At 42.7% G+C, this 27536-nt stretch overlaps 1 protein-coding gene across 2 annotated transcripts in view; it reads right to left on the reverse strand.

The window, feature by feature from the left end:
• The window catches only part of cald1a (caldesmon 1a), a 68477-nt gene extending 41024 nt beyond the window's left edge, over positions 1-27453 (reverse strand). For both annotated transcript variants that reach the window (XM_072454807.1, XM_072454808.1), the window contains exons 1-3: positions 27363-27453; positions 23770-23855; positions 986-1126 (exon numbers count right to left, since the gene is read on the reverse strand). In XM_072454807.1, coding sequence (XP_072310908.1) covers positions 986-1126; positions 23770-23846 — 218 coding nt within the window. In that variant the 5' untranslated portion in view covers positions 23847-23855; positions 27363-27453. The remainder of the gene's footprint in view (positions 1-985; positions 1127-23769; positions 23856-27362) is intronic.
• Between the last annotated feature and the right edge of the window lie 83 nt (positions 27454-27536).

Genomic DNA, 27536 nt, shown 5'->3' on the forward strand with positions numbered 1-27536 from the left:
AAACCAGGACTACACCGGGACTAAACCGGAACTAAACCAGGACTAAACCAGGGCTAAACCAGGACTAAACCAGGACTAGAACAGAACTAGTCCGGGACTAAACTAGGACTACACCGGGTAGTATGTATGAGTAAAGTGTATTATTGATGATTATTTTGTAACATGCCACTCTCTTTGTTATATTTACATCCCTTAACAATTAAGATTATCAAAATATATGATTATTTTTTAAAGTTGATTTGACATAACTAATCAATTCTAGCTAGACTTTTATTGTTTTTTTTCTGATTGAACTGCACCCATTTTATATTTGTGTCTGCAAACATTTATTGGTAATTTAATCTGCATTTAATTCACTACAATTGAGATCAATGATTAGAGCACATAGTATAAAGAGCAACAAAATCACTGACAATCCCGGCAAATGATTAGTCACATTAGTTATTGATAATTTTCAGTACTGCAGTTCTTTGGAAAATTGGAAAAACCTGTCAGAGGCACTTTAAAGTAAGGTGTATCTCTGATGGAAAAACGACATGGCCCACAGTGCGGAGAACAAATAACTTTTTTGACAAGTCTGAAAGTCAAATGCCCCACATAAAAGGTGGTTTATCCATGGTTGAAAAGGGTGTGGTTATACGCAGGTATGGATGTCACAATATCCAATTTTAGTGTTCCAATTATTGTGAGAAACAGCTAAATCTTTCATTTTCTTTCATTCCCGTGGTCGAACATGTCACTGTTCCTCAAATTTGTGAGCAACTTTATAATATTGAACTTCCTGAAAGTCAAAATAAAGTTAAACGTGACAAAAACAGCCAGGTAAAAAAGTTCTTTACATTTAGGTCTATTTTTGGGTGATATATTGAACAAAAAATACTGAAATTTGCCTCAAAAATTGTCACGATTACTATCTTTTGGTTCGTCCGATTACACTGTGACCTGATTAACCATTAAACGAGTTTGGTCTTTTCGGCGCCGTTACCTGTGGTTGTTGGTCAGGATGGTGGTCTCGGGCTGACCGCCGCTGTTCTCCTCGTTCTCCCTGTTCTTCATGCGCTCCTGACGGGCCCGGCGCCGCCTCTCTCGAGCGGCTTCCTCCTCGTCATCCTCGGTCTGGGCCATCCTGCGCACACCGGGAAGAACCGAGCTCAGAAACGTATGCAAACAGTAAAGTACCGTATTTTCCGGACTATAAGTCGCCAAAAAATGCATAATAGAGAAGAAAAAAACATATATAAGTTGCACTGGAGTATGAAATGCGGTTGCAAGTGTGAAAATAACAAATAATATCACATATTTAAGTTGCTCCGGAGTATGAGTATATAAGTATAAGTCACACCCCGGCTAAATCTATGAAAAAAGACATATAGACTTATCCGACTTATAGTCCGGAAAACACGGTAGACCCTTTCAGGAGTGAATTGTCCTCAAAATGCATCATAATATGACGCACACAGGGTCTTTCTTTTGTAAATAAATGAAGACAGCGTGCAGTGGTCTGATTTTTTGTCAAATTCTGTAATTAAAATACACATTCTGGTAAAAAAGAACGTTCAGTAGGAGCAGACGGACGTGGCATTGTGGGGTTTTTGTGGTTAATCTGTAAACACAAACAGGTGGAATCTTCCCAGTTTCTTCTCCGTGCCAACTCTCCTCCGTCGGGAACCTTTAAGTGAACTAACCTCTCCTCAAATTGGACTGTAACTGTCCCATAATCCGGGCCGAGAGGATTTCTGCCGACGTTTCGCCCTCTTCTTATCAAACTGACCTGTCGACCGCGCAAAAGGCAATAGTTCTTATCACGGGAAAAGAACGTTGATGAAGTCTAGAGATGCCGTAAAGGAAAGAGCCACGAATCTGCCACAAAACTGCACTTCTTCTCTGGTTTATAAAGTGCAGCGTGCCCGGGCCGACTGTTGGAAACCGCTCTGAATTGGTTGTGTACGACTGCATAATAAGTTTACACGACTTTAATCTTTTTAATGGCCTTTCCTGGCGTTTCTCTTTTATGCAGTTTACCCGAAAACATCTGCATCCCGTTTAAGCCGTTGCAATGGACAATCCGGGCAGTGTTATTTAGATCTGTGTTTTAACAACATTTGCTATAAAGAGGAAATGTAATATAACTGTGAGACGGACTAGCTTGTTCTGCTGCGCGTGCTTCACGACGGATGTTAGGAAACAAACAAGTTATATCCAAAATGATATTTACATCATCTCATTTTGTCCAAAAGCAATAGCAACTTCCTTCAGTGACAGAGATGATGTTGGACAGATGTAATAAGGAGAAAATAACACAAGAGTTGCATCAGAAGCAGCGCTGCGGATATGAATGTTCTGTAGGAGCTGATCATTTGCATACAATTCTAATCTGATGGTAACATTGCTGCTATATTTATAAAGGGGCACTGTCTTTTCTGGTCCAGGGTCCGAAACCTTCTACCCATAACTATATAAGTCGCACCAGCCAAAAAAAGGCATAATAGAGAAGAAAAAACATATTTAAGTCGCATTTTTGGCAGAAATTTCTTTGATAAAATCCAAGACCAAGAACAGACCTTTAGTCTTGAAATGCAGTTTAAAATAATAACAGATGAGAGAACATGGTGAATAGGTGTACGTATGCTAACGCTAACACCTTCAGCTACATGACGCACAGACAGAACTGTGGTAAGTGTCTGGTATGTTAACGTAACATATTAACAGTTATTCAAATAACTATAGCATAAAGAACATGCTAACAAGTTTACCAAAGCATCAGTTTTACCCCAAATCACTAAATCCATTGAATTATTCTTCCTCTGTGTCACTTCTAAACAACTCCACAAACTCCAGAGGTAGAGGAAGTGCAGATTCTTCTTCTGCGTTGCTTAGAGCCTAGAGCGCCCTCTTGTGGTTGTCAGTGTGAAAATAACAAATAAAATCACATATAACGGTACGTACAGACCGCAGACGCCTAAACGCGCCTGATGCAGAATTTGAGCGCGTGTACATTTGAAAGGTTTACGCACCGGACGCGCGCTCTCGAGCTCTCTGCGCACATGCGCAGTAGAGGTGTTGTCGCATGAGCAGTGGAGTTGTTTGTTCATTGTGTAAAATGACGGATATCGAGAGCGTTGTTTTCACGTTTTTGGTTTTCAAAACTCTCACACGGAGGCGCCGGGCTTGTTTCTGTCTCTGTATTCCACCGTGAATACATCGTACAGCTCCTTTCTCCCACAAACAGCCACAATCAGTCTTTCGTCTGCCATTGTTGACGAGCAAGGAAAAAGTGGCTCTTCTTGTGGAATTCCACGGGGAATACCGGAAATGCGAGGGGCAATACGTACGTACGTACGTCACTGGAGCGTCAGCTCTGATTGGCTGCTGCGGCGGCTGCTATGCTTCAGCGGCAGAGACCTCAACATATCTGAACACGTCGTGTAGCCGCTTTCGTCGCCTCGGCCGGCTCATACGCGAGCTTAAAGCGTCGAGAGCGTAAAAAAACGCACCAATCGCGCAGCAAAAACAAAGAAATCGCTTTGATAATCAGATAATGCACTACGTGCTCGACGCACGTTTACCATTGACTTTGAATGTAAACTGGACGCTTCGGCCGCGGCGGTGTGGAAGCCACTTAAGTCGCTCTGGACTATAAGTCGCATCCCGGCCAAAAGTATGAAAAATGATGTTATTGTTTTGCTGGGAATGTTACAAAAAAATTGTACGAATCTCCATGGAAGGTGTCTAGTCCTGTCGCCTAAAGTACCTTCCAAAAGTGTATCCATGTATTGTGCCCACAGCATGAGTCCTGAGGCCCAAGTACACGGTTCTAAATTGCATGGGAGGCAGAGTCAAAAACAGTCTGCAGTGGCATCATACTACTTATTATGGTCTGTTCCTGTACTAACAATTATGGTTTGTTTTCCAAAAAAAAAACCCACCTGCAATCGAATAAATGAAAGAGATAGATAAACTGTGGAAAATTCCAAGCAAAGTATTAACATTTTCGCAGATCCTCCACCAGAAAACGTACATAGTGCTCCTTTAATGATAAGATAAACTAGGGTTTACTACGATAAGGTGATGAAAATCGAATAATCAAAGCAACATCATCTGAGACAGCGCCAGAAAAGAGAGTCTAATACATGAGAAACAGTTTGTCTTCAGTAATCAGGCCAGATTGGTTTTGACCAAAGCGCAACATCTTGGCCGATACATTAAAGGTGGTATGGACGATTTTTTTCAACACATTTTTTATCATATTTCCTCGTGGCGTGGATAAATCGTTTGTCCTGCCACGTATCAATCATAAAACGCACCTACCACTCACCTGCAGCTGCGTCAGGCTCTTCCCCACGTTTACGCGTGCCTAAGCGCATGGATCTATCATAATATAGTTCCCTCAGTGTACGGGGCAAAATGAAGACGGAGAAAGACAGTTCGAGCTGACGCAGAAATCTACGGGAGACGAGCGATGCGATGTTGCGCGAATAAACAAACCCTCGTGTGTGTTGTATCGGTCCGCACGGGGGAGTGCGCATGTGCACTTCCGCCTGCGTTCTCAAATCGCCGAAAAATCGTCCATACCGCCTTTAAAGTGCCTGAGACAGGTTTTTATGAAGTTCTAATTTTGACTTTATTTGTTGTATTTATACCTGTCGTATATATAAATTATAGTTTTACACCAATCAAGCAGGTATTTGTTGAGAAAACATTGAAAAAGCTGTAGAAAATGACAGGAAGTGACATCACACCAGGGACACTCATTCCAGTCAAATTTTATGCAGAGTTTATACAAAGAAACAACTTTTTGGACTCTCTAAACATCAATTAAAAAATACATAGACTTGCTCTCATATATTATTTTTTATTGTCAAATGTTGCCCAGTGTTTGCTGGGTAATTTCCTACTGTGATGTTATCAATTACAAACAGGAAGTGTAATAATAAACCTAAAATATAGCCGCAAGCGGCAATGATCGGCCCTCGCCACGCCGCCGCCACGCCGCAAGAGGAGGGGGCGCTAACGCGCCCCATTGTCCTTTTATTACGCCTACTGCTGAATCTGTGACGCTGTCACATCTTCTCCCCTTTGTTTTACCATCAAAAAGCAATTTTATTTTGAATTCTTGGCAAAATGTGCGGCTTTGCCGCACAGACACCGTGACTCTTTGAATAAAAATGTGGATAACTTTTGATGGTCCTGAAGATGAGTCTCACCAAATTTCAGGTTAATAGGGCTGACGCCCTAAGAGGAGTTTGTGAAAGTCTAAAGTGTAAACATGTTCTGGCGATTTCCCCATTGGAATAACATGGAAGGTTTCGGTCATCGTTACGGCAAAGCCATAACAATTATGACATGGGTCTCATTGACTTTTTTGATGGGGATGCCAAAATTGAGTTGTGTGTCAAATTTCATATAATTTCGCAAAACTAAATATTTAACCTCCATATAAAATCTGTAGGGGGCGCTGTGGCTCCAAATGAATTTATTTCACTTCAAGTAGGTTTAGGGCAAAGAGTTTAACAACTGATTCTAATTTGACGCAATTCGGACATTATCTGCGCAAACGGCAGAAATGTTAAATTTGGGAGATTTCTGAAATTCTAGCTAAAGTTTGCGGCTTCGCCGCACAGAGACCGTGACAGGTATCAATGTAATTTGGATAACTTTTGATGTCCCACTCCTCAGTAGCATTTTCACCAAATTTCAGCTTTTTAGGGCCAACGCCCTGGGAGGAGTTCGTAAAAGTACGACGTTTGGAAAAACTCCGAAGTCATGTTTAGCCATTTTTGAAGCAATATGGCCGACATTTGGTTGGGCGGACGGCGTTGCCGTAATAATATTTTTTACTTCTCTTGTCACCATCTACCTCTGCGCCAAATTTCATGATTCTACGATCAGATTTTTTTTGGGTCATTTCCCATCTTTCAATGCATTTTTGGTACATTTGGGGGCGCTGACGCGCCAATGTTTTTTATTTAAAAAAAGTGAAATAGCCAGAATGTAGAGAGGCACGATTTTTAGAGGTGTGCAAATTTTTGTGACTTTTCGTCAATGTTCACTGGGTGAAAAATAGGGGGGTTGGTCCCGAGAAGAAAGAAGAAGAAAGAATAATATTCCGATGCGAAAACAATGTTTCCCATTTTTCAAATATCATAAACTATACATTTTCGGAAAGCGCGAGCGCTTTCCTACCTCATGGTGTGGGTCCCTGGTCACTGACGGGTACTTTCGTTAATTTTGAGTGGGCTCCGCCCACTTTGTGTTTTTGGTCCTCTATACAGTAATAATGTTCAATTTTTGCATTACATGCTTATATGCACGGAACATGCAAGAGATGGGGAACGTATTCGTGAGCTACTTAGGGCAAATGAGCACTTTACATTCGCGGTCGTCATCCCAATGTAAAGTGCTCGTTTAGTGCGCACTTTTGCACGGGCTTCGCCCGTTTACAACGGTAATGTTCCATTTTCCTACTACTAATTAGTATGCACGGGGCGTGCATGAGTGGAGGAGTGCGTTAGTGAGTGTTTGGAAGTGGGCGAGCGCTTCGCGCTCGATTTCGTGCGCACTACGTGCGCACTTTCGCAGCCGTGCTTCGCACGGCCTTACGAGATTAATAGGCCTCTCGCCAGCTTGTGGCGCTCGGGCCTAAAAATATGCTATTCTGTAATTACATTTTCATTATTTTGGGCCTAATTCAAAATATATTTATCTTAACTGCACTTTAGTTCAACGAGTCGTCCGACCTGTAGGGGGCACTTTAAGAACCACTTAGATTCCTTCACGTGCGTCTCACTGCGGAGCGTTCCGGATGACTTAAAAAGGAGTCCCAAGAAGGAAGAGGATATTTTCAAAGCTGTGTGTACTTTTCAGTCTACGAGTTTCACCGTGGGAACATCTCCTCGTGTTTTTTGAATCCCCGATGCATCCGATACGATAACATACGCGATCAACAATGCGCCAGAACTCAAAGTCACATTATTAGGTCATGTTTTCAGACTCAGTGCACTCTCTGTTCTGGTCCGAGAGCCGTGACGTGAGCGGGGCCGTTCCGCCGCAGGAAAGTCATCTCGTCGAAGTCCGCGCAAAGCCTTATGGATGTCTCTAATAATTGCGGCGGCTTTACTGAAGGGCGCGGTTGAGTGGATTCATCAAAACACCATTGTTTCAGCAAAGACCAAACCAATAAATCTAAACAAGCCTATTTTGAATCTGGAAAATCTCCAACCGCAGTTCTGACAAATGCAGGGAAGCAGAAAACGGACAGAAAACCCACACAAATGAAAGCAACACGGTGTAGATTATGGTTCATCAGGCTCCAGAGACCGACAGGATGAATCTTATCATGTAGTTAACTAACATATACCGTATTTTCTGGACTGTAAGTTGCACCCCGGCCAAAACTATGAAAAAAGGTGCGACTTATACTTATATTTATACGACTTATATGTGATAGTATTTGTTATTTTCACACTTGCAACCGCATTTCATACTCCAGTGCGACGTTTTTTTCTTCTCTATTATGCATTTTTTGGCTGGTGCGACTTATACTCCGGAAAATATGGTAGTCATGTTTTATGTGGCACATTAACATTTGTAGTTTGCTGATACAGTGATTGTTGGTACAGGAACAGACCATAATAAGTAGTATGATGCCTCTGCAGTCTCTTTTTGACTCTGCCTCCCATGCAATTTCAGAACTGTATACTTGGGCCTCAGAACTCCTGCCGTGGACACAATACATGGAAACACCTCTGGAATGTACTTTTGGCGGCAGGAAAAAAAAGCCATCACAAAGAAATGGAAGAAAACAAACAGCACCAACGATCAAAGACTGGACTGACTTGTGGTAGTTTTATTTTAATTGAAACGTGATTTTGTTTCTTTTAATGTTTAGCTGACGTCTGCTTGTGCTCAGGGATGTCAAGATTATTAGGTTAATCGATAAACAGGATAATTTTGTTCACAATATAATCGTAAGAAGCAAAAAATAAAAAATGTTGTGACAAAATTATGTATTTTTTAAGTTCAATCTGTCATCCAAAAAATATAACTAATTGTTAATAGATTTTTTATCTGGCTGTTTTTGTCAAATTTAACTTTGAGAGGGACATTCCATAAAGCCGCTCCCAGACTTGAGGAATAGTAGCATGTTAGACAACGGGAATGAAATAAAATATAGAGATTTTTACTGTTTGTTTGGTCTCAGTCTCAATAATTGTGAATAATCGTTAAATCTTGATGTGTTTTATCTCAAATTCTACATTGTGACATCGCTACTTGTGGTCTTAATTTGATTTTTGCTCTCTGGTCATGTTGTGTTATGTAGGATTCAATGGTTATTCTTTTTTTTTGTTTTATGTAGTAAGTAGTAAGTAAAGTGGTAGATGAAAAAAAGCTATTGATAATAATATATATACATTTTATTTTTTACTAACAAACATGTATCTCGGCTGTAAAACTGAAACAATGGAAACAATGGATGAATACCAGTTTCCATAACACTCTGCAATACGACTGCAGCAAAAAAACAATACTAAGGAACTTATACATTACAAAAACAATACATGGAACATGAAAAAGATGAGGATGATCCATTTAACCACATAATTCTCAACCGTGAGGAGGATTTGGACCCGTTTCCTGTGTTTAAGCCCTCGTCTCTTGGGCATTGTTAGCAGCACCTGACCCGCCGGCGCTGCTCTGCTTGTCTGATGTGCCCCCGCTCCACCTGACCTTTGACCTCACATGCCCGGCTCCTGAACACCAGCGCTCTGCCTTTGAGGCCGTCCAGCCGAGCGTGCCGCGGCATGCTAATGACGACATGTGTGGTGGAGCGCCGGGGCTCATGGGAGATTTTGCAGCTTGTGAACAACTGTTTTCCCTCTGGGTTTCTTACGCTCGCGCCCGGCTCCTCCTTCCTCAGCCCTGAGTGTGTAAACGCCCTGAGAGGCTCCTCCTTCCTCAGCCCTGAGTGTGTAAACGCCCTGAGAGGCTCCTCCTTCCTCAGCCCTGAGTGTGTAAACGCCCTGAGAGGCTCCTCCTTCCTCAGCCCTGAGTGTGTAAACGCCCTGAGAGGCTCCTCCTTCCTCAGCCCTGAGTGTGTAAACGCCCTGAGAGGCTCCTCCTTCCTCAGCCCTGAGTGTGTAAACGCCCTGAGAGGCTCCTCCTTCCTCAGCCCTGAGTGTGTAAACGCCCTGAGAGGCTCCTCCTTCCTCAGCCCTGAGTGTGTAAACGCCCTGAGAGGCTCCTCCTTCCTCAGCCCTGAGTGTGTAAACGCCCTGAGAGGCTCCTCCTTCCTCAGCCCTGAGTGTGTAAACGCCCTGAGAGGCTCCTCCTTCCTCAGCCCTGAGTGTGTAAACGCCCTGAGAGGCTCCTCCTTCCTCAGCCCTGAGTGTGTAAACGCCCTGAGAGGCTCGTCCTTCCTCAGCCCTGAGTGTGTAAACGCCCTGAGAGGCTCCTCCTTCCTCAGCCCTGAGTGTGTAAACGCCCTGAGAGGCTCCTCCTTCCTCAGCCCTGAGTGTGTAAACGCCCTGAGAGGCTCCTCCTTCCTCAGCCCTGAGTGTGTAAACGCCCTGAGAGGCTCGTCCTTCCTCAGCCCTGAGTGTGTAAACGCCTGTGGGAGAGCGACAGCAGTGACGTCAACGCAGTCTTTGGACGTACGATAATGGGAGGGAGAGGAGATATATGTGTTTCTTTAACAAAAAAGGTACATTTCTCATACACTACTGTTCAATGTTCCCTCTAATACTTCATGTGCCTGAGCAAACACACACACTCCCTGAGCGGCCCCTAGGAGCCCTGGGAACAGCATCAGACGTGTGCGCTGTGGTCACGCCAGTGTCACGTCTGTCCAAGTTAAAAGAATCAAATTACAGCAGTAATTTCTGTTAAATTACTTCTAATTAAGTGATTTACAATGACAAAGACAAAACTCTTGTACATAGCCCGTGTAGTATGCTAACGCCATAGGAAGTATACATATTTATTTTTATAATTGGCACTTAATTATAACTTTTTTAAGTATTATATCAGTTATTAGTGAGATGAGTTAAACATGTAATGTTTATTTTAAGTGAAACATGTACGAGTCAGCTCCGCGCAGAAAGCAGTTTGTGTGTGACGGTCGTGGACCTGCAGTGGTAAAAGTGACACACAGCGACGAGAAGTAACGCGAGTGCGCTGTCCCACTGCTGACAACCGACTGCCTTGTCTGCACAGCTGCCCCGCCCTGTCTGCGCAGCTGCCCTGCCCTGTCTGCGCAGCAGCCCCGTCCTGTCTGCGCAGCTGCCCCGCCCTGTCTGTGCAACTTCCCCGTCCTGTCTGCGCAGCTGCCCCGCCCTGTCTGCGCAGCTGCCCTGTCTGCGCAGCTGCCCCGCCCTGTCTGCGCAGCTGCCCTGTCCGCACGGGAGAAGAGACAGAGGCAGGGCACTCAGAGCTCTGTGTTGTGTCATTCCTTCAGCTTCATGCACAAACCAAAGAAATAAATGTAAATTAGTCAATTATAACGGTTATTTTAGGCTAATAGTTGTAATAGTCTATTATATAGTTGCAATTTGTATTGTTTTTTATTTTATCATCCTTTATAATTCCTCGAGGCTGTGGATGGCGTGGATACATTTATAATTTCCCAAAGGGCGCACGCCAGAAACAGTTTGAGAAGCTCTGTGTTGTGTCTAAAAAAGAGCACATCAGATTAGAATTGGTAGTATTGGGACATCACCAGTGCATGCTATAAATACACCGGATCATAACCATGGGCTGATTATCATCCCATTGTCTCACATCATTCTACATTTTTTCATTTGATACCTTTTAATTAGACAGTTTAGAGAGTTATTCCGGGTTCAAGTTTTACATTCACTTTATGACATGAGCCTTTTCTTCAATATCAAAGTATTCTTCCAAGGCTGCAGCAGCAGAGAGTACATTAACCCATGTTTGAAATACTAGTGATGTTTTATTATTCGACGTGAGAGAGAAAAAAACCTCATGCGTATCAAAAAGTGACAGTCAAGACGTCCCAGAGGAGCGCGCCGTCCCAGATACATCAGCAAATGTCAGGAGAAAGAGAGAGCGACAACGGCTAAAAATGGAACAAAAGAGTCCTTGGCGGCTACAAACTCAGGGTTAAATAGTGCGCAGCGGGAGAGCAGCACACACTCCTAAAAGCTGAATTAGCTTCGCTGTCACTCACGGGCTAACGGTGCTAACGGGGCTCCAGACACAAGGACTGCAGCAGAGAATGTTCACTGATCAATTTAGTTTAGGTGCATTTGAAGAACGATTGACATGAGTGTAGACCTACATTGTCCCATTCAGATGAAAAAATTTTGAAAAAAAAACAAAAAACGTATTTTCCGGTCGCACTGGAGTGTAAGTCGCACCAGCCAAAAAATGAAAAAAAATAAAAAAATAAAACATATACAAGTTGCACTGGAGTATGAAATGCGGTTGCAAGTGTGAAAATAACAATTAATATCACATATAAGTTGCTCTGGAGTATAAGTATATAAGTATATAAGTATATAAGTATAAGCCGCATCCTGGCCAAAACTATGAAAAAAGGTTCGGAAAATACGGTATATACCTGGAGTTGTATCTAGCTTCCTTCACGCTTGTTTCATTTATCCCATTTATGATGTTTTCTTCAGTAAACACATCAAGGGAAGAATTAGCACGTTGGGGCAGATTGCTAATGGCTAGCTTTTGTTTTGTTATCCCGCGGTTCCCTCTACGGCCAGCAGGTGGAGTGTTAACACCAAATCCTGATCGCCTCACAGGTAGAGAATAATATGTGCTTTTCAGTAGACACAGTGATTTAAGTTGTAACACAATAAAGTGAAGAGTCTCCAGAGCACGTTTAAAGGACAATTACATGACACACAATATGCATCCTTTAAAGGTGCACTGTGTAACATTTCTAGTGTAAGGTCCGCCACCGCCGTGTCTCCATAGCAACAGACGCTAGATAGAAAGTGACATACTCTTTCTCGGTATAGCGTAAAACACATACTTTGAAGACGTACAACTACAGTAGGTGGCGGTAATGTGGATACAGCCAACCGTTATTAAAACACCAAAGAAGAAGACATATTTGAATAACTGTTAATATGTTACGTTAACATACCAGACACTTACCACAGTTCTGTCTGTGCCTCATGTAGCTGAAGGTGTTAGCGTTAGCATACGTACACCTATTCACCATGTTCTCTAATCTGTTATTATTTTAAATTACATTTCAAGATGAAATGTCTGTTCTTGGTCTTGGATTTCATCAAATACAATTCCCCAAAATAGCGACTTATACTCCAGTGCGACTTATATGTGTTTTTTCTTCTCCATTATGCATTTTTTGGCTGGTGCGACTTATACGCCGGAAAATACGGTAGATACTTTATTCTTTACAGAGACATGTTGCTGTTCTGCTGCTCTGCGTTTACCATCGGCCCCTAACAATAATATCCATCTAGTGAAAAAGACAGCTACAAAAAAAAAAAAAAACGCGTTTACGACATTGTTTAACGGACTATCGACTGATCCTCGCCGTATCACGTTGCATAATCAATACTGCGCCGTGTTGCAGCGGTCCGAGCGCTCGAGTTTTCCTTTGACCCATTCCAAACGTGTTACTCTGGGTTACAAGTCCCGCAGTAGGAGCAGAACACGCCACTCAAAGCCGAATTAGCATCGCTGTCGATCACAGGCTAACGGCGCCGCGTACACAACAGATACTTTCATATTCTCCCAAATATCCTCTGCCGGCCGGGCCCCGCGGTCCATCAGCGGGACGAAGGGACCAGGAAAAGAAAATGAAAAAGTATGTAATCAGGAGAGAGAGAGAGAAAAACCCCAGCAATCTGCACTTTTGATCAAATCCAGTTTCCTGTTCGGAGTGGTGTTTGGACATGGTTCTAAACGTCAGGTATGTGCGCCTGTCAGAGTGCAGTACTGTGTAAAGTACTGTGCCAGGAGCCTGGGTGGCCCCGCGCTGCTCCTAATAAAAGCATTTTGAATGACAGCTAATATAGAGCCGCATAGTTTATACACAGAGATGTCGTAAAAGCCCAATGACTTCTGCATCTGGAGGCTTCCGTACAGATGTGGAGGAGGCGCTGAGGCCACTGCGCGCGAAGACTACTGCAAAAAGTACTTCGACCTGCAGTGGACAATTAAGAAGTAAGGCTTTTTTTTGTCTTTTGGAAAGTGAAATGGAAACAATCAAATCTGCTCTTAATTTCATCTAAACCACTCATGTCCTTAGATTTCTATGGGACAATGTAACTTCCCAGGTCATTTTTTATCCCTTAGAGACTTAAAGATCACCACTCTAAGACCACCAAACGTTCTAATCTTGTACTTAACGAGGTGTTGTGACATGAGCCACTATTCAGTCAGTTCAAGTTTACTCAAAAACTAAATAGGATCCAAAAGCCTGAGAAGTGTAATATGTAGATAATATGAAGCCAGAAATCAAAAATACCCCAAATATGTGGTTTTTTACACTGCATATTCACTATATGAAACCATGGCGTGATGAAAAACTAATACATTTCCCCCTTTACACAGCAGAGTTTGGGTGAAAAGCTGTTGCCAACAACAAACAGCATGCTAACAGCACACTTCCTGCTTTGGGGAGAATAAAATACGCTATAATCCGATGTAGACAGCACACGGTGGTCTCATTTTCCCCTGAGTCTGTCGTGGGACAAACAGCTCGTATGTATTCACAAGGAAAACACCGGGAACAGCTCAAGATGTTTAATTTATTTAAATGGCAAAGGGAAATGATCCTACAACAAATCTAAAACCACCAAGCCAGAGGTAGGCCAGAGGTTCACAAACCTTTCAGTCCAGGACCCCCAAAAAAACCACACAACCGACTCGGAACCCCCACAAGTAGATGTCTGTAATAATTTAAAGTTTTCTGACCCAATTCCACTAAAACATGTTGTAATACAGCGTCAAGTTTTAAAATGACATTATGAAATGATGCTGTGTTTTAACCACCTGCTAATCTCCATGGAGACGTGATTAATTTGCCTGGAATGTTCCGCAGTATAATAAACCTATCACTGTTTTAATTAAGGACTGAATCAAAGCCTAATAATGCATGAATGACTGCGATGTCTCAAGTTACAGGTCAGATCTGTGGAGAGGCGGTGACTAAATTAATGCAAGGAAGATAAGGGCGTGTTCATACTTAATCTGATTCAGGCGCACATGGGCGTGTTCAGGGGCGTGTTCAGGGTGTATTCAGGGGCGTGTTCCGGGGGCGTGTTCAGGGGCCCGTGAGTCTCACCAGTTAAATATGTACAATAAGTCTATTTACACCTTGTTATACTTAAGTGCAATGTTAAACATAAATTGTCTGGTTTCTCAGGCGCTCTGAGAGGCGGGGCCAATCACGTTTCCATGGAGATGCGATATCTCTTCGTCTTTGATATCCTGCTCTTGTTTACAGTTATAGATGTTTATAAAATAGCATTTTTGGTTTCCATTTTTATCAATGACATGTTTGTGATGCACAAAGCAGTGCAATCACTGAGAAGAGAAGAAAAAGTATATAAATATATACGTACGTAAATGTGTGTATATTTTCTTTACGTCTAAATATCTCAAAAATGTCACAGAAAACTATTTGGCAAAAGCCCATGAGAACAGCCTTGTACAGCCCTCCTGGAGACGACGGAGGGATGGTGGGCCGGGAGGGGGAGAGGAGGAGAGGAAGAGAGGAGGGGGGGAGGAAGGAGAGGAGGAGGAGGAGGGAGAGGAGGAGAGGAGAGAGGGGGAGAGGAGAGGAGGGGAGAGGAGGGGTAGGAGGAGAGGAGGGGGAGGAGGAAGGAGAGGAGGAGGAGGAGGAGGAGGGGAGAGGAGGGAGAGGAAGGGGAGGAGGAAGGAGAGCAGGAGGAGGAGGGGAGAGGTGGAGAAGAGGGGAGAGGGAGAGGAGGGGGGGAGGAGGGGGAGAGGCTGAAACGCTGACCCATTCCCACGCTGCTGTCTGGACACGTCCTGCCCACTCTCTGGACACGTCCCACACTGGACACTGCCCACTCTCTGGACTCGTCCTGCCCACTCTCTGGACACGTCCTGCCCACTCTCTGGACACGTCCCACACTGGACACTGCCCACTCTTTGGACACATCCCACACTGGACACTGCCCACTCTCTGGACACGTCCCACACTGGACACTGCCCACTCTCTGGACTCGTCCTGCCCACTCTCTGGACACGTCCTGCCCACTTTCTGGACACGTCCCACACTGGACACTGCCCACTCTTTGGACACATCCCACACTGGACACTGCCCACTCTCTGGACACGTCCCACACTGGACACTGCCCACTCTCTGGACTCGTCCTGCCCACTCTCTGGACACGTCCTGCCCACTCTCTGGACACGTCCCACACTGGACACTGCCCACTCTTTGGACACATCCCACACTGGACACTGCCCACTCTCTGGACACGTCCCACACTGGACACTGCCCACTCTCTGGACTCGTCCTGCCCACTCTCTGGACACGTCCCACACTGGACACTGCCCACTGTCTGGACACGTCCCACACTGGACACTGCCCACTGTCTGGACACGTCCCACACTGCCCACTCTCTGGACACGTCCCACACTGGACACTGCCCACTCTCTGGACACGTCCCACACTGGACACTGCTCACTCTCTGGACTCGTCCTGCACACTCTCTGACAACGTCCCACACTGGACACTGCCCACTCTCTGGACACGTCCCACACTGGACACTGCCCACTCTCTGGACACGTCCCACACTGGACACGTCCCACACTGGACACTGCCCACTCTCTGGACACTGCCCACTCTCTGGACACGTCCCACACTGGACACGTCCCACACTGGACACTGCCCACTCTCTGGACACTGCCCACTCTCTGGACACGTCCCACACTGGACACGTCCCACACTGGACACTGCCCACTCTCTGGACACTGCACACTCTCTGCCCACTTTCCCTCTGACCCGTCTGGCTTCATGTATAAGACCAGAGGCTGAAGGCCGGAGCTGAACTATTTGGGGAAAATATCTAATGTTCGCAATTAATGATTTATGTTGTAATAGTCAAAGTGCACGATTCAAACGAGTTCACCCTCGTTTAGAGAACACGGAAATATAAACTAACTCGAGAATCCCACGCACTGAAGAACATGTTTGTGGAGGTCTAAAGTCCAGGATTAGAGCTTTTACTTGGCTGCACATGGCCATTGACAGGAGTTACCGTATTTTCCAGACTATAAGTTGCACCTTTTTTCATACTTATACACTTATACTTCAAATCTAGAGCGACTTATATGTGATATTATTTGTTATTTTCACACTTGCAACTGCATTTCATACTCCAATGCGACTAAATATATGTTTTTTTTTCTCTATTATGCATTTTTTGGCTGGTGTGACTTATACTCTGACAATGTGCTGCATGTCCTCCCTGCTCTCTCATCCCCATTTCATGCTCACCTTTCCTGTCCGATAAAGACTACGGGCAAAAACATTTTAAAAAAAAAAAAGAAGAAGAAAAGAGCCGTGGGTTTTCGCAACTATGCAGGTTCAGTCCAACATGACAGTAAAAGACTCTACTCTGACTTTAATCATAAAATAAACAGTTTTTAAGTGCTTTACAAGATTTTAAGTATTCATTGTTTTATTGTTTTGTGATGCATCAAGTCACCCAGACAAGTTCCTATGTTTGTGAATTTTGTTCATTGACAATGGCAATATACATTTTGTTTTAGTGCTTAAAGTTCTTTTTATGAAACTTAAAGGGGGCGTTTTAATGAGCTTTAAACCTTGATGCAATGGAGTTCCCTTAAAGTTGTATTTTGATTACTGAATGTTTGAGTAATCCTTTATTATCAGAAGTGGTGCTCAGAAGGTTCATGTGCACCTATCCCCCTATCCCCTATCCCCGCCCACATCCCTGTGCTTACCTGTGATTGTTTCAAAAACTAAGACTTCAAGTGTAGAGTTCTAAAATGTCATGTAGCCACTTTTAAAATAATAAAACACGTCAATGATATTCTGCTGATTTTTAGGGCAAAGTGTCATTACAAAGAGGCGGGGCTTATCAGTTCTGCAGTTTTGAACAGCCAATCAATAGACTTGTGACTATTACGAAGACGTTTTAGATCAATATTGTGGTTTACAATAAAAAACATTTAAAATGAGAATCTGAAAAATAAAGAAAAGGAAGAAAAAAAATGAGAAAATGAAGACGGCTGTAAAAAGACGCAGTTATTTGAAAGTGAAAGTGTGTTTTTGAAGTTGCAATAGGATTGTTTCGTCAGTGTGAATACAATTAATGATTACTCCGTGCATCTAATAAGAGACGGACTGGAAAAAGGTGGAAATGTAATACTATGAGTGTAACAACGGTAAAAATAAGTCTCACAGGAACTGGAGGAAATGTGACTAATGAGGACAGAGAGTGAAAAAAGCAAGTATAGCTGGATAAAAATACTAGATTATTTTTGCAAGCCCGATAATGTACGAAATAGTGATGACCAGCCATGACTAACCAAGACTGAGAGCTCATATTTGGAATCCGCGCACGAAGCCAAAGAAGCCACAGAATCTGCCTATTTTAAGTCGACGCTGACGTTTTTCTCTGAATTGACTGGGAAAATTCCACAAGCAGCACGCTTTAGAAGGGGAGGGGCCAGTTTAAAAAGAGAGAGACAGACGTTCTATCGTGATTGGTCCGGTGTCGGCGAACAGAAACATGGTGTAACCCGACGAGTCAATCCCAGCAGTAGAAATGATCAATCAACCATCAAATTCTTAAACCCAAGAAATGTGCTTTTAAAACTACATTTGACTCAGCAAAACAAAGGGTTTAGGTTAAGGTTAAGGTGCACTTTATTGTCTTGCGTGAAGGATATAAAAACCTGGATGACGCTTAATCATTTGCTTCTTAACCCCGAAAAAACCGAGGTCATTGTACTAGAATTGAAAATTAAAAAAACGCATAGAATAGAACAACATCATGGAACCAAGTGAATGGGCAATGGCCTGAAATTCACCAGAATACAAGATTCCACTGATTAAAATGATTACCGTATTTTCTGGACTATAAGTTGCACCGGACTATAAGTCGCACCAGCCAAAAAATGCATAATAGAGAAAAAAAAAACATGTTTAAGTTGCATTGGAGTATGAAATGCGGTTGCAAGTGTGAAAATAACAAAAAATATCACATATAAGTCGCTCCGGAGTATAAGTATATAAGTATAAGTCGCACCCCGGCCAAAACTATGAAAAAAGGTGCGACTTATAGTCCGGAAAATACGGTAACCTAACATGAACTCTCAAACTTTACGACAACACGTTTCACCAGTAGCACTCGCACAATGCAGTTATTAGTTAGAACATAGAAAGATATCAGGCCTTTTTATTCCACATTTGTTTCTTAAAAATGCCCACGGACTTGAGAAATGCCCGAGAGCTCTTAGAATTCACCAGAATGCTCTTTTTCACTCACTCCAAACATTAGTAGCCAAGAATGTTTATTGAATTACGGTACAGTCTATTGTGAATGATACAAGCGACTGAAAAGCAAAGCAAAAGCAAGCAGGAAGGATAAACTCTACAAATACAGGTCTAGGTCCACTTGTGCAACTAATTAAGGGCGATTCCAACCAAGCTTTGAAGTCTAAACTCCGCCCGAACATAAACGCATTCAGTAACTCAGGCCGACAGCTCTAAAAACAACACTTTGGCGTCCCATTCCGTGATTTACATCGAGGAGAGCTGCGTTTCCCAGCACGAGGGCACCAGATCTTTGAAAACTCCCATAACTTTAACTCACACAAGAGTACAGTTACGTCAGAGAAAATACTGCTAAAAGTGCTCCGTACAGTTCGGACGACTCGTTGGACGAAAATGCAGTTAAGATAAATATGTTTTGAATTTTGCAAAAAAATATATGACATTTTTTGATAGAATAGCACATTTTTTTAGGGTTATAATTTCACTTCCTGTTTGTAATTGATGACATCACATATATATATAAGATAAGATAAGATAAGATAATCCTTTATTGTCCCACATGGGGAAATTCCATTGATGCAACGCAGGTAGATATGAGAGTGACTTTGTTTTGTTGAATTAATGTTTAGATTGTCAAAAAAGTGGTTTCTTTGTGTAAATTCTGCATAAACTTTTTCAAACTGATTTTTCAATGTTTTCTCCACAAATACCTGCTCAATTGGTGTAAAACTATAATGTACATATACAACAGGTAAATACACCAAAAAAGTCAAAATGAGAAAATCCTAAACATTTGTCATACGTTACTTTAATGAATAATAAAATACATGCTGTAAACACGCCAGATTGTGCCATGGATTCATTTTCATCCCTCTCAAAAACACACTCCCGTTCATACACCATCTTAAACGGAGACTGGGGCTAAAGTGTGTGTGCGGAGTGTTTTGCCTATGAACTCAACGGCTGTCTGCAGTCAGACAGCCGTGGGTATCACGGTACCGACTTTTGGGTTTAAGATAAGATAAGATAAGATATTCCTTTGTGCCCCCACTTAATCACTGCAACAATGTTTGGGTTGGTGCCCCCACAGAATCACAGCACCGACGTTTGGGTTGGTGCCCCCACTTAAAGATCCCATATCATGCTATTTTTCGCGTTTCGTAGTCTACCCTAAGGGTATATTTGATAATAATAACTGTTGTGCAACACCCATAACATAATAATTATGAAATATCACCCATATCTTGGACTCCTCTCACAAACCCGGAAATGCAGTGGTTATGACGCGTCTGCACATCCGAGGAAAAGGATATAGACTGTACGCAAAAAACGGCAGGAATCAATCAAATATGAGGAACCAATTGCACTGTAAGAAGGTAAAAGCACTGAAAAGTCGATTTTGCACAATATGGGACCTTTAATCACGGCACCGACGTTTGGGTTGGTGCCCCCACTGAATCACTGCAGCACCTCGTTTATCCCGGCTCTAACCAGGCCCAACCCTGCTTAGCTTCGGTGATCAAATGAGGATAAATTACACTAAAGTGGCAGTTATATCTTGAATTATGTTTATTTAACACAGGTCTTAAAAAAACAATAGTTTTATTTATTTTTCTATTTACATATTCTATATCAGATGTACATATATTGTAAATAGACTATCTACGATCTGAATTATTTGCTGTGGATTAATGTGAAATGATTACATGGAAAAAGAGGTGACATAATAGGACCTACATTTAATTTTTTTGAGTAAATCATGTTTCCAGCACATCACAGCCGTGCAATTACTTTAAAAAAGAAGTGTAATATATCGCTCTGGAAACTGGGGGAATTGCCTCTAAATGAAACGTCTCTGTGCCGGTGGGTTTAATAGGTGGCATGGAGCGCGTGCCTCGCTCCAGGTGCCAGTCCGGGCACACTTACACGGCCTGTGGGACATTCTCCGTGTAGAACCAGGAACCAGGCCGCGCAGCCCGGGACCGTAAACACTTCTAATGTTGAGGAATTTGGCTTTGTGACAGCGGCGTTATTACACGGCCCCACGTCGCTCGCAGCCGCTGCCCGCACATGTGCTTCTCACTAGGCCAAGCAGGCACATGTGGAGGTGGGATCATGACTGTTGCATTACACTGGTAGAAACTGTATACCGTATTTTCCAGAGTATAAGTCGCACCAGCCAAAAAATGCACAATAAAGAAGAAAAAAAACACATATAAGTCACACTGGAGTATAAGTCGCATTTTTTGGGGGAATTTATTTGATAAAATCCAAGACCAAGAACCGACATTTAATCTTGAAATGTAATTTAAAATAATCACAGATTAGAGAACATGTACGTATGCTAACGCTAACACCTTCAGCTACATGACGCACAGACAGAACTGTGGTAAGTATCTGGTATGTTAACGTAACATATTAACAGTTATTCAGATAACTATAGCATAAAGAACATGCTAACAAGTTTACCAAAGCATCAGTATTACCCCAAATCACTAAATCCATTGAATTCTTCTTCCTCTGTGTCATTTCTAAACAACTCCACAACTCCAGAGGAAGAGGAAGTGCAGATTCTTCTTCTTCTGCGTCGCTTAGAGCCTAGAGCGCCCTCTTGTGGTTGCCAGGGTGAAAATAACAAATAACATCGCATATAAATTGCTCACCCCGGCCAAACGACTTATGCGACTTATTTATGTTTTTTTTCTTCTCTATTATGCATTTTTTGGCCTTTGCGACTTATACTTCGAAGCGACTTATCGTCCGGAAAAAACTGTAAATATTTCCATGTGCAAAGCGTCTCATCCATTTTTTTAATGCCCAAATGAAACCAGAGCATTTAAACATCTGAAACTCGGAGCGGAACATGTCGACGCCGCTTTAGCCTGAAGCGTCTGTTACGCTCAGTCATTACCTCGTGTCTGTCAAGCCGACATTATGTGCAGAATACAAAATGTGGCGTCATTATCACATACATTTAACACCAGGAGCCACAGAGCTTCAGCGTTAGAAAAGCGGAACTACATTCACTCCAAATTACTACTTTATATTCCGAGTTTGCCATATCTAAAATGTAACAAATGGAACAAACTTTGCAAATGATACTTTGTGTGAAAGCTATTCATAGAAGTTTCAAAGATAAGTGCCGGGTGCCTCCAGTTATTTCGCGTCACAGAAAGTGTCTGTTGCTTTTAGATTTCAAAAAAGTGAGCGGATTACGAGAGTCGGAATCGCTTTACGCCGCACAATACGCCGAGTGTTCTTTGAACGCACTCGAAAGGAAAGGCAAGTGCAAAACAACATGGATTTAACTAAAATACTATCATTTCGTCCAACGGAACAAGAGCGCTTCAGACACAGCACACTTTAGCACTTTATCCCTTGTGCCACTTTAAAAAGACATTTAGCCTCGTTCAACAGGGTGATCTCAGAAAATGTTCGTAACTTCAACTTCGTCAGATTCTTGACATGCTCTGACGAAGCCAAAGAGCTTTCCAGTGACATACACCACTCATTTACTTGGTTATTTACATTAAAATGTGTTACCCTCTTAACTTCCAAATATGGGCAGGACATGTGACACTGCGATAGAGCGAGGAGGAGGAAGTGGCTCTGCTTCAGATTAAGGCTTTTTTTTACAACATCAGTAGTGTTTAAAAAGGTCACAACACACACGAGCACACTGACACGCAGTTTTCGCGATGGGGCTGGGACAGACTGGCTCACTACTGATAGAACTTTTTGAATCCCATATTATTGTTAAATAAAAATAATAATTATTATTAATATTCTATAAACACTGGATTTCTGTGCGTTAGAGTGCTCCTGACTATACGTAGTAGGATTTGTTCTTAACCTTTTTGCGTAAAGATCTTCAAGAGCGTGTTTAAAGGCCGATAACAAACACAAAATGCATCATATTTGTCCTTCAGTAGCTTTATCTGACAGTGCTCTCATCTTATCCCACGTTATTTCTTGAATCTTGGTGCGCTCTGGCTTCACTCCACGTTCCCTCCTCGGCACACGCGCTAATAATGCTGCTTCATCCAATCTACATGACGTTACCCTGGGCGATGACCTTGTACACGAGAGCGGAGGACGCCCTGCGCGTATTTGCCATAAAAATGAAAAATGGTGTAGAAACATGTGTTGGGCTGAGGTCAGAGCGGCGTGTTTGGTCAGCCCCGAGCGCAGAACCGACCGTAATGAAACGCTCCTCGAACGTGGGCCGACCTTGGGCTATATCTGCGTTTGCGTTTGGCTCGTCTTTAATTGGAAGGGCACGGGACTTTTGTCAAGGAGCTGGATAAAATATAATATAAATATAAATCCTGACGTGCCATGTATCAAGTCCTCATCTCGCTCGGGAGGGAAAAACCAGACAGAACGCTTTTACGTTTTTTTGATTACAGCACTTGGCGCGTTACTGCTCAATCATTTTGATGAAGTGAACTTTAGTTTAATCAGTTTCTCCCAGTGAATCAAAGCGGGGTGCACATAAGAGAGAGAGAAGGGAGAGAGGGAGAGAGAGAGAACGAGAGAGAGAACAAGAGAGAGACAGAGAGAGAAAAACCTGAAAGAGAGAGAGGGAGCGATAAAGAGAGAGAGAGAGACAGAGAGAGAAAAACCTGAAAGAGAGAGAGGGAGCGATAAAGAGAGAGAGAGAGACAGAGAGAGAAAAACCTGAAAGAGAGAGAGGGAGCGATAAAGAGAGAGAGAGAGACAGAGAGAGAGAGAACAATCTGAAAGGGAGAGAGGGAGAGATGTAGAGCGAAAGAGAGAGAACGAGAGAGACAGAGAGAAAACAACCTGAAAGAGAGCGAGATGGAGAGAGAGAGAGATGGAGAGAGAGAGAGAGAAAACAAACTGAAAGAGAGACAGAGAACAGAGAGAGAGTGATGAAGACATTAGTCAGAGATAGAAACAGAAAGAGGAGGAAACAGTGGACGAGAGTAAGAAAGGGAGCGACGCATTGGGAAACAGAGAAAGAGGAGGAGACACACAGAAAACAACCAAAGAGAGAGAAAGAAAGAGAGGGAGAGGAAGAGCGAGAGAGGGAGGATTTGACTGAGCGTTCCCACAGAGAAGGCGGGTCCAACATCAATGCACTTCCTGACAAATGCGGCCCTATTACGCCCTTTAAATGGGAGAGATGTCGCCCCCTCTGTCGGCGCGTGGTACTGCTGATGAGGTGCAGAACACAGACTGGCACTGGGGTCTCCCTAAGGTGCTAAAACAGTCCAAACAGGGAAAGAGTGTCGTACCGTTCGGCTTCGAGTCGCATCTCCTCTCGCTTCTGCCTCCTCAGCTCGCGGCGCCGCTCAAAGTCCATTTCCTCCATGGCGGTTCCCTGGGGGGGGGACACAACACAATGTAAACAGAGTCGGCCTGAGGAAGAATGTTACAAAACGGTGGGAACATAGCGCGGTAAAGAATGCATGCGAGAAAATGGGTAGGATGAAAAGGAAGTTTAGCGGCGAGTCACAGAGAGAGGGGGAGTCACAGGGAGAGGGAGAGTCACAGGGGGAGTCACAGGGAGAGTCAGCAACATTTTCCTGAGGGCCAGATTTTTAGAAGGCGTAACCACTTTTTTACAGAATTTGATGTTGCAAAAAACCACAGCCTCCCCGCGCGACCACAGCCTCCCCGCGCGACCACAGCCTCCCCGCGCGACCACAGCCTCCCTGCGCGACCACAGCCTCCCCGCGACCACAGCCTCCCCGCGCGACCACAGCCTCCCCGCGCGACCACAGCCTCCCTGCGCGACCACAGCCTCCCCGCGACCACAGCCTCCCCGCGCGACCACAGCCTCCCCGCGCGACCACAGCCTCCCCGGCGACCACAGCCTCCCCGCGTGACCACAGCCTCCCCGCGCGACCACAGCCTCCCCGCGCGACCACAGCCTCCCCGGCGACCACAGCCTCCCCGCGCGACCACAGCCTCCCCGCGCGACCACAGCCTCCCCGGCGACCACAGCCTCCCCGCGCGACCACAGCCTCCCCGCGCGACCATGCTTTCTGCTGCGTTTTGCGGCATACCAAACGACGCTCAGTAATTCACTGTTGATGATTGCGTAGTTTGCGATTCAAATAGTAGTTTGTCCTGACAAAATGCAAGATTGTGCTGAACGCAGACCTGAGCAGGGAGAAAGAGAGAGAGCCTCGGTGACCCGGGACTTTTCATTGATGTTCAGGGGTCAAACATACCCGAGTTGTGGCAGAAAGAATAAAGTCTAAAGAATAAAGAATAAAGTCTAAAGAATAAAGTCTAAAGAATAAAGAATAAAGAATAAAGAATAAAGAATAAAGTCTAAAGAATTAAGTCTAAAGAATAAAGAATAAAGAATAAAGTCTAAAGAATAAAGTCTAAAGAATAAAGAATAAAGTCTAAAGAATAAAGTCTAAAGAATAAAAGTCTAAAGAATAAAGTCTAAAAAATAAAGAATAAAGTCTAAAGAATAAAGTCAAAAGAATAAAGAATAAAGTCTAAAGAATAAAGAATAAAGAATAAAGTCTAAAGAATAAAAGTTCAAAGAATAAAGTCTAAAGAATAAAGAATAAAGTCTAAAGAATAAAGTCAAAAGAATAAAGAATAAAGTCTAAAGAATAAAGAATAAAGTCTAAAGAATAAAGTCTAAAGAATAAAGTCTAAAGTCTAAAGAATAAAGTCTAAAGAATAAAGTCTAAAGAATAAAGTCTAAAGAATAAAGAATAAAGTCTAAAGAATAAAGTCTAAAGAATGAAGTCTTAAAGAACAAAGTTAAAGAATAAAGCCTAAAGAATAAAGCCTAAAGAATAAAGTCTAAAGAACAAAGTCTAAAGAATAAGATAAGATAAGATATTCCTTTATTGTCCCACATGGGGAAATTTCATTGGTGCAACGCAGGTAGATACAGAGGTAGATACAGAAGAACAGATCACTTATAGGAAGAATAAAGCCTAAAGAATAATTCTAATGCTAATGCTAAGACCGCGGTACGAGAGGAAATGTCCCATCAAAATAAAAGAGGAAGAGGAAGTGAAGGCGTTAATTGCGCCCTGCTGGCCAAAAGTGAAAAATAAACAATATCTTCTTTGATATTGTTTATTTTGCCGTCCATCAGAAATGCACTAAAACATAAATGGTTCAAGTATTGTAAAGTACTATAGTAGTAGTAAAGTACTATAAAGTGACAAGTGCAGAAATGTACGAAAGCCCTGAGCAGCACAAGATTGCACATCATTCAATATCCTTTCTCCAGTTTGATTGCTCAAAAAGAAGAAAAAAGGCCTCACTGATTTAAAAAAAAAAACCATAAAAACAAACAAACAAAACAGTAAAGAAAAAATAATCAAATAAAAAAAACTGCTCGATCGGTAAAAACGTTTATAAAAAAAAGTTTTTTAAATGTAGTGGAGGGTTGATAACCATTAAAGTGCAAACACTTACATGCAACAGTTAATTAACAGTTAAATAAAAGCATCATTCAGCTGTTTCCCTTTTGACAAGCGTTGCCAAAGGAAAGCGGTTTTGGCACAGATAATCTAGATGAGTTTGTTCTTCCTGTTGCAATCAGCCACATTACTGCGAAGTGTCTCACAGAAGTGACAGAAAAGGACAGACTGCAATAGTAGTTTTGGAGGTATGAAAACATTTGAAAACGATATAATCACAATCATAATTTCTATAATCACCTCAGAAATAGACAGAAACATATGATGTAATTTCCCAAATAAAGGTAGAAAATGATGACTTTTGTGAATATTCAGAATCAGAAATACTTTTATTCTTTTGTGGTTTGTACACGTTTTGTAAGAAACTTGAACCTCGGTGTGAGAAATGTTGACAAAAATTATCCCTCTAACAATAGATAATAGTTTAATTATCAGAAAACTGTGAAATGCTTGTACAATGTATCACAAAAGTGCAGAAATATCAACCTTATTTCTTGGTTTATTTAAAAAAAAAAAAAAAAAAAATTATATATATATTTTTGCTATAAATTATATTGTCAATGTTCAAATGTTGCATATCTTCAAAACAACATTTACGACATAAAAAACCACAACATTTTGCCAATAATTCAAACTCAACGAGACATTTACAGGAACATTTAAACACATTCCTGATACATAATGAAAATATGATCTAAACATTATATCAAGATACTGCGTTTTCAATCTCCTTCACCTCGAGACTGATTCATAATACGTTTTACAAAAGCACAATCGCTGAGACATGGCTTTCGCTAGGATTGACATATTATTGTAAATCTCTAGTCTAGACAAGGTTGCAAAATGTTAAATTGTGTATCCAGCAAACAAGAACCGTTGCATCACTAGATGACAGAAGTCGACAGTTCTGCTCCTAAACTCCACAGTGGACTTTTTTTTTTTTAGAGCGTAATATAAACAATACCGCACTGAATGCAATTTTCTAACCACAAATTTGAATCCCCTTTGTCGTCATCTGCAAATGTCACCGACCTCGTGCTCTAAACCTGTCGAAACCAACGCATTTTTACTTCGAACAGAGACAAATACGACTGTGAAACGTTAACGCGGCGAGTCCCGTTTCCCTCCCAGCGCATTACAACTGGTTCGAAGACCACATTCCAGCTTATTCCCAAGGCTCACTAAATTAAACAAGGGCAGACAACACGGTGCAACACGGATAATCGCCAAGGACGTTCGGAAACACTGACATATACGTAAACTCGTATTGTTAATGTCATTGTCTGTCTAGATAAGCCTCGCAAACGGGACCACCCACCACCCAGGACCCTAGAAATCACCGCTATACGTTATCCTGCAGACGGCGTGGACGTGGAGAGGTATACAAAAGGCAAGAGTCATAATAATTGTGCTGTAGCTTGTACCTTAATTGAGCCTCAACCCTTCACAACATGCCACTCAGAGCGCCGCGAACGCTCAGCAGAGGAAAGTACGAGTTTCCCACAGTCCTCTTGGGTCCGGGGCAAAAATATTGTCTCCTTTCCCGCTGTTCCGTGGCCCCTCCCACATCCCCGAAGAATCTTCCTTCTTAAACCCCC

This window comes from Eucyclogobius newberryi, unplaced genomic scaffold, assembly GCF_026437365.1.
Source record: "Eucyclogobius newberryi isolate DKJ021-1_F unplaced genomic scaffold, fEucNew1.0.hap1 SCAF_2, whole genome shotgun sequence".
NCBI lineage: Eukaryota > Metazoa > Chordata > Actinopteri > Gobiiformes > Gobiidae > Eucyclogobius > Eucyclogobius newberryi.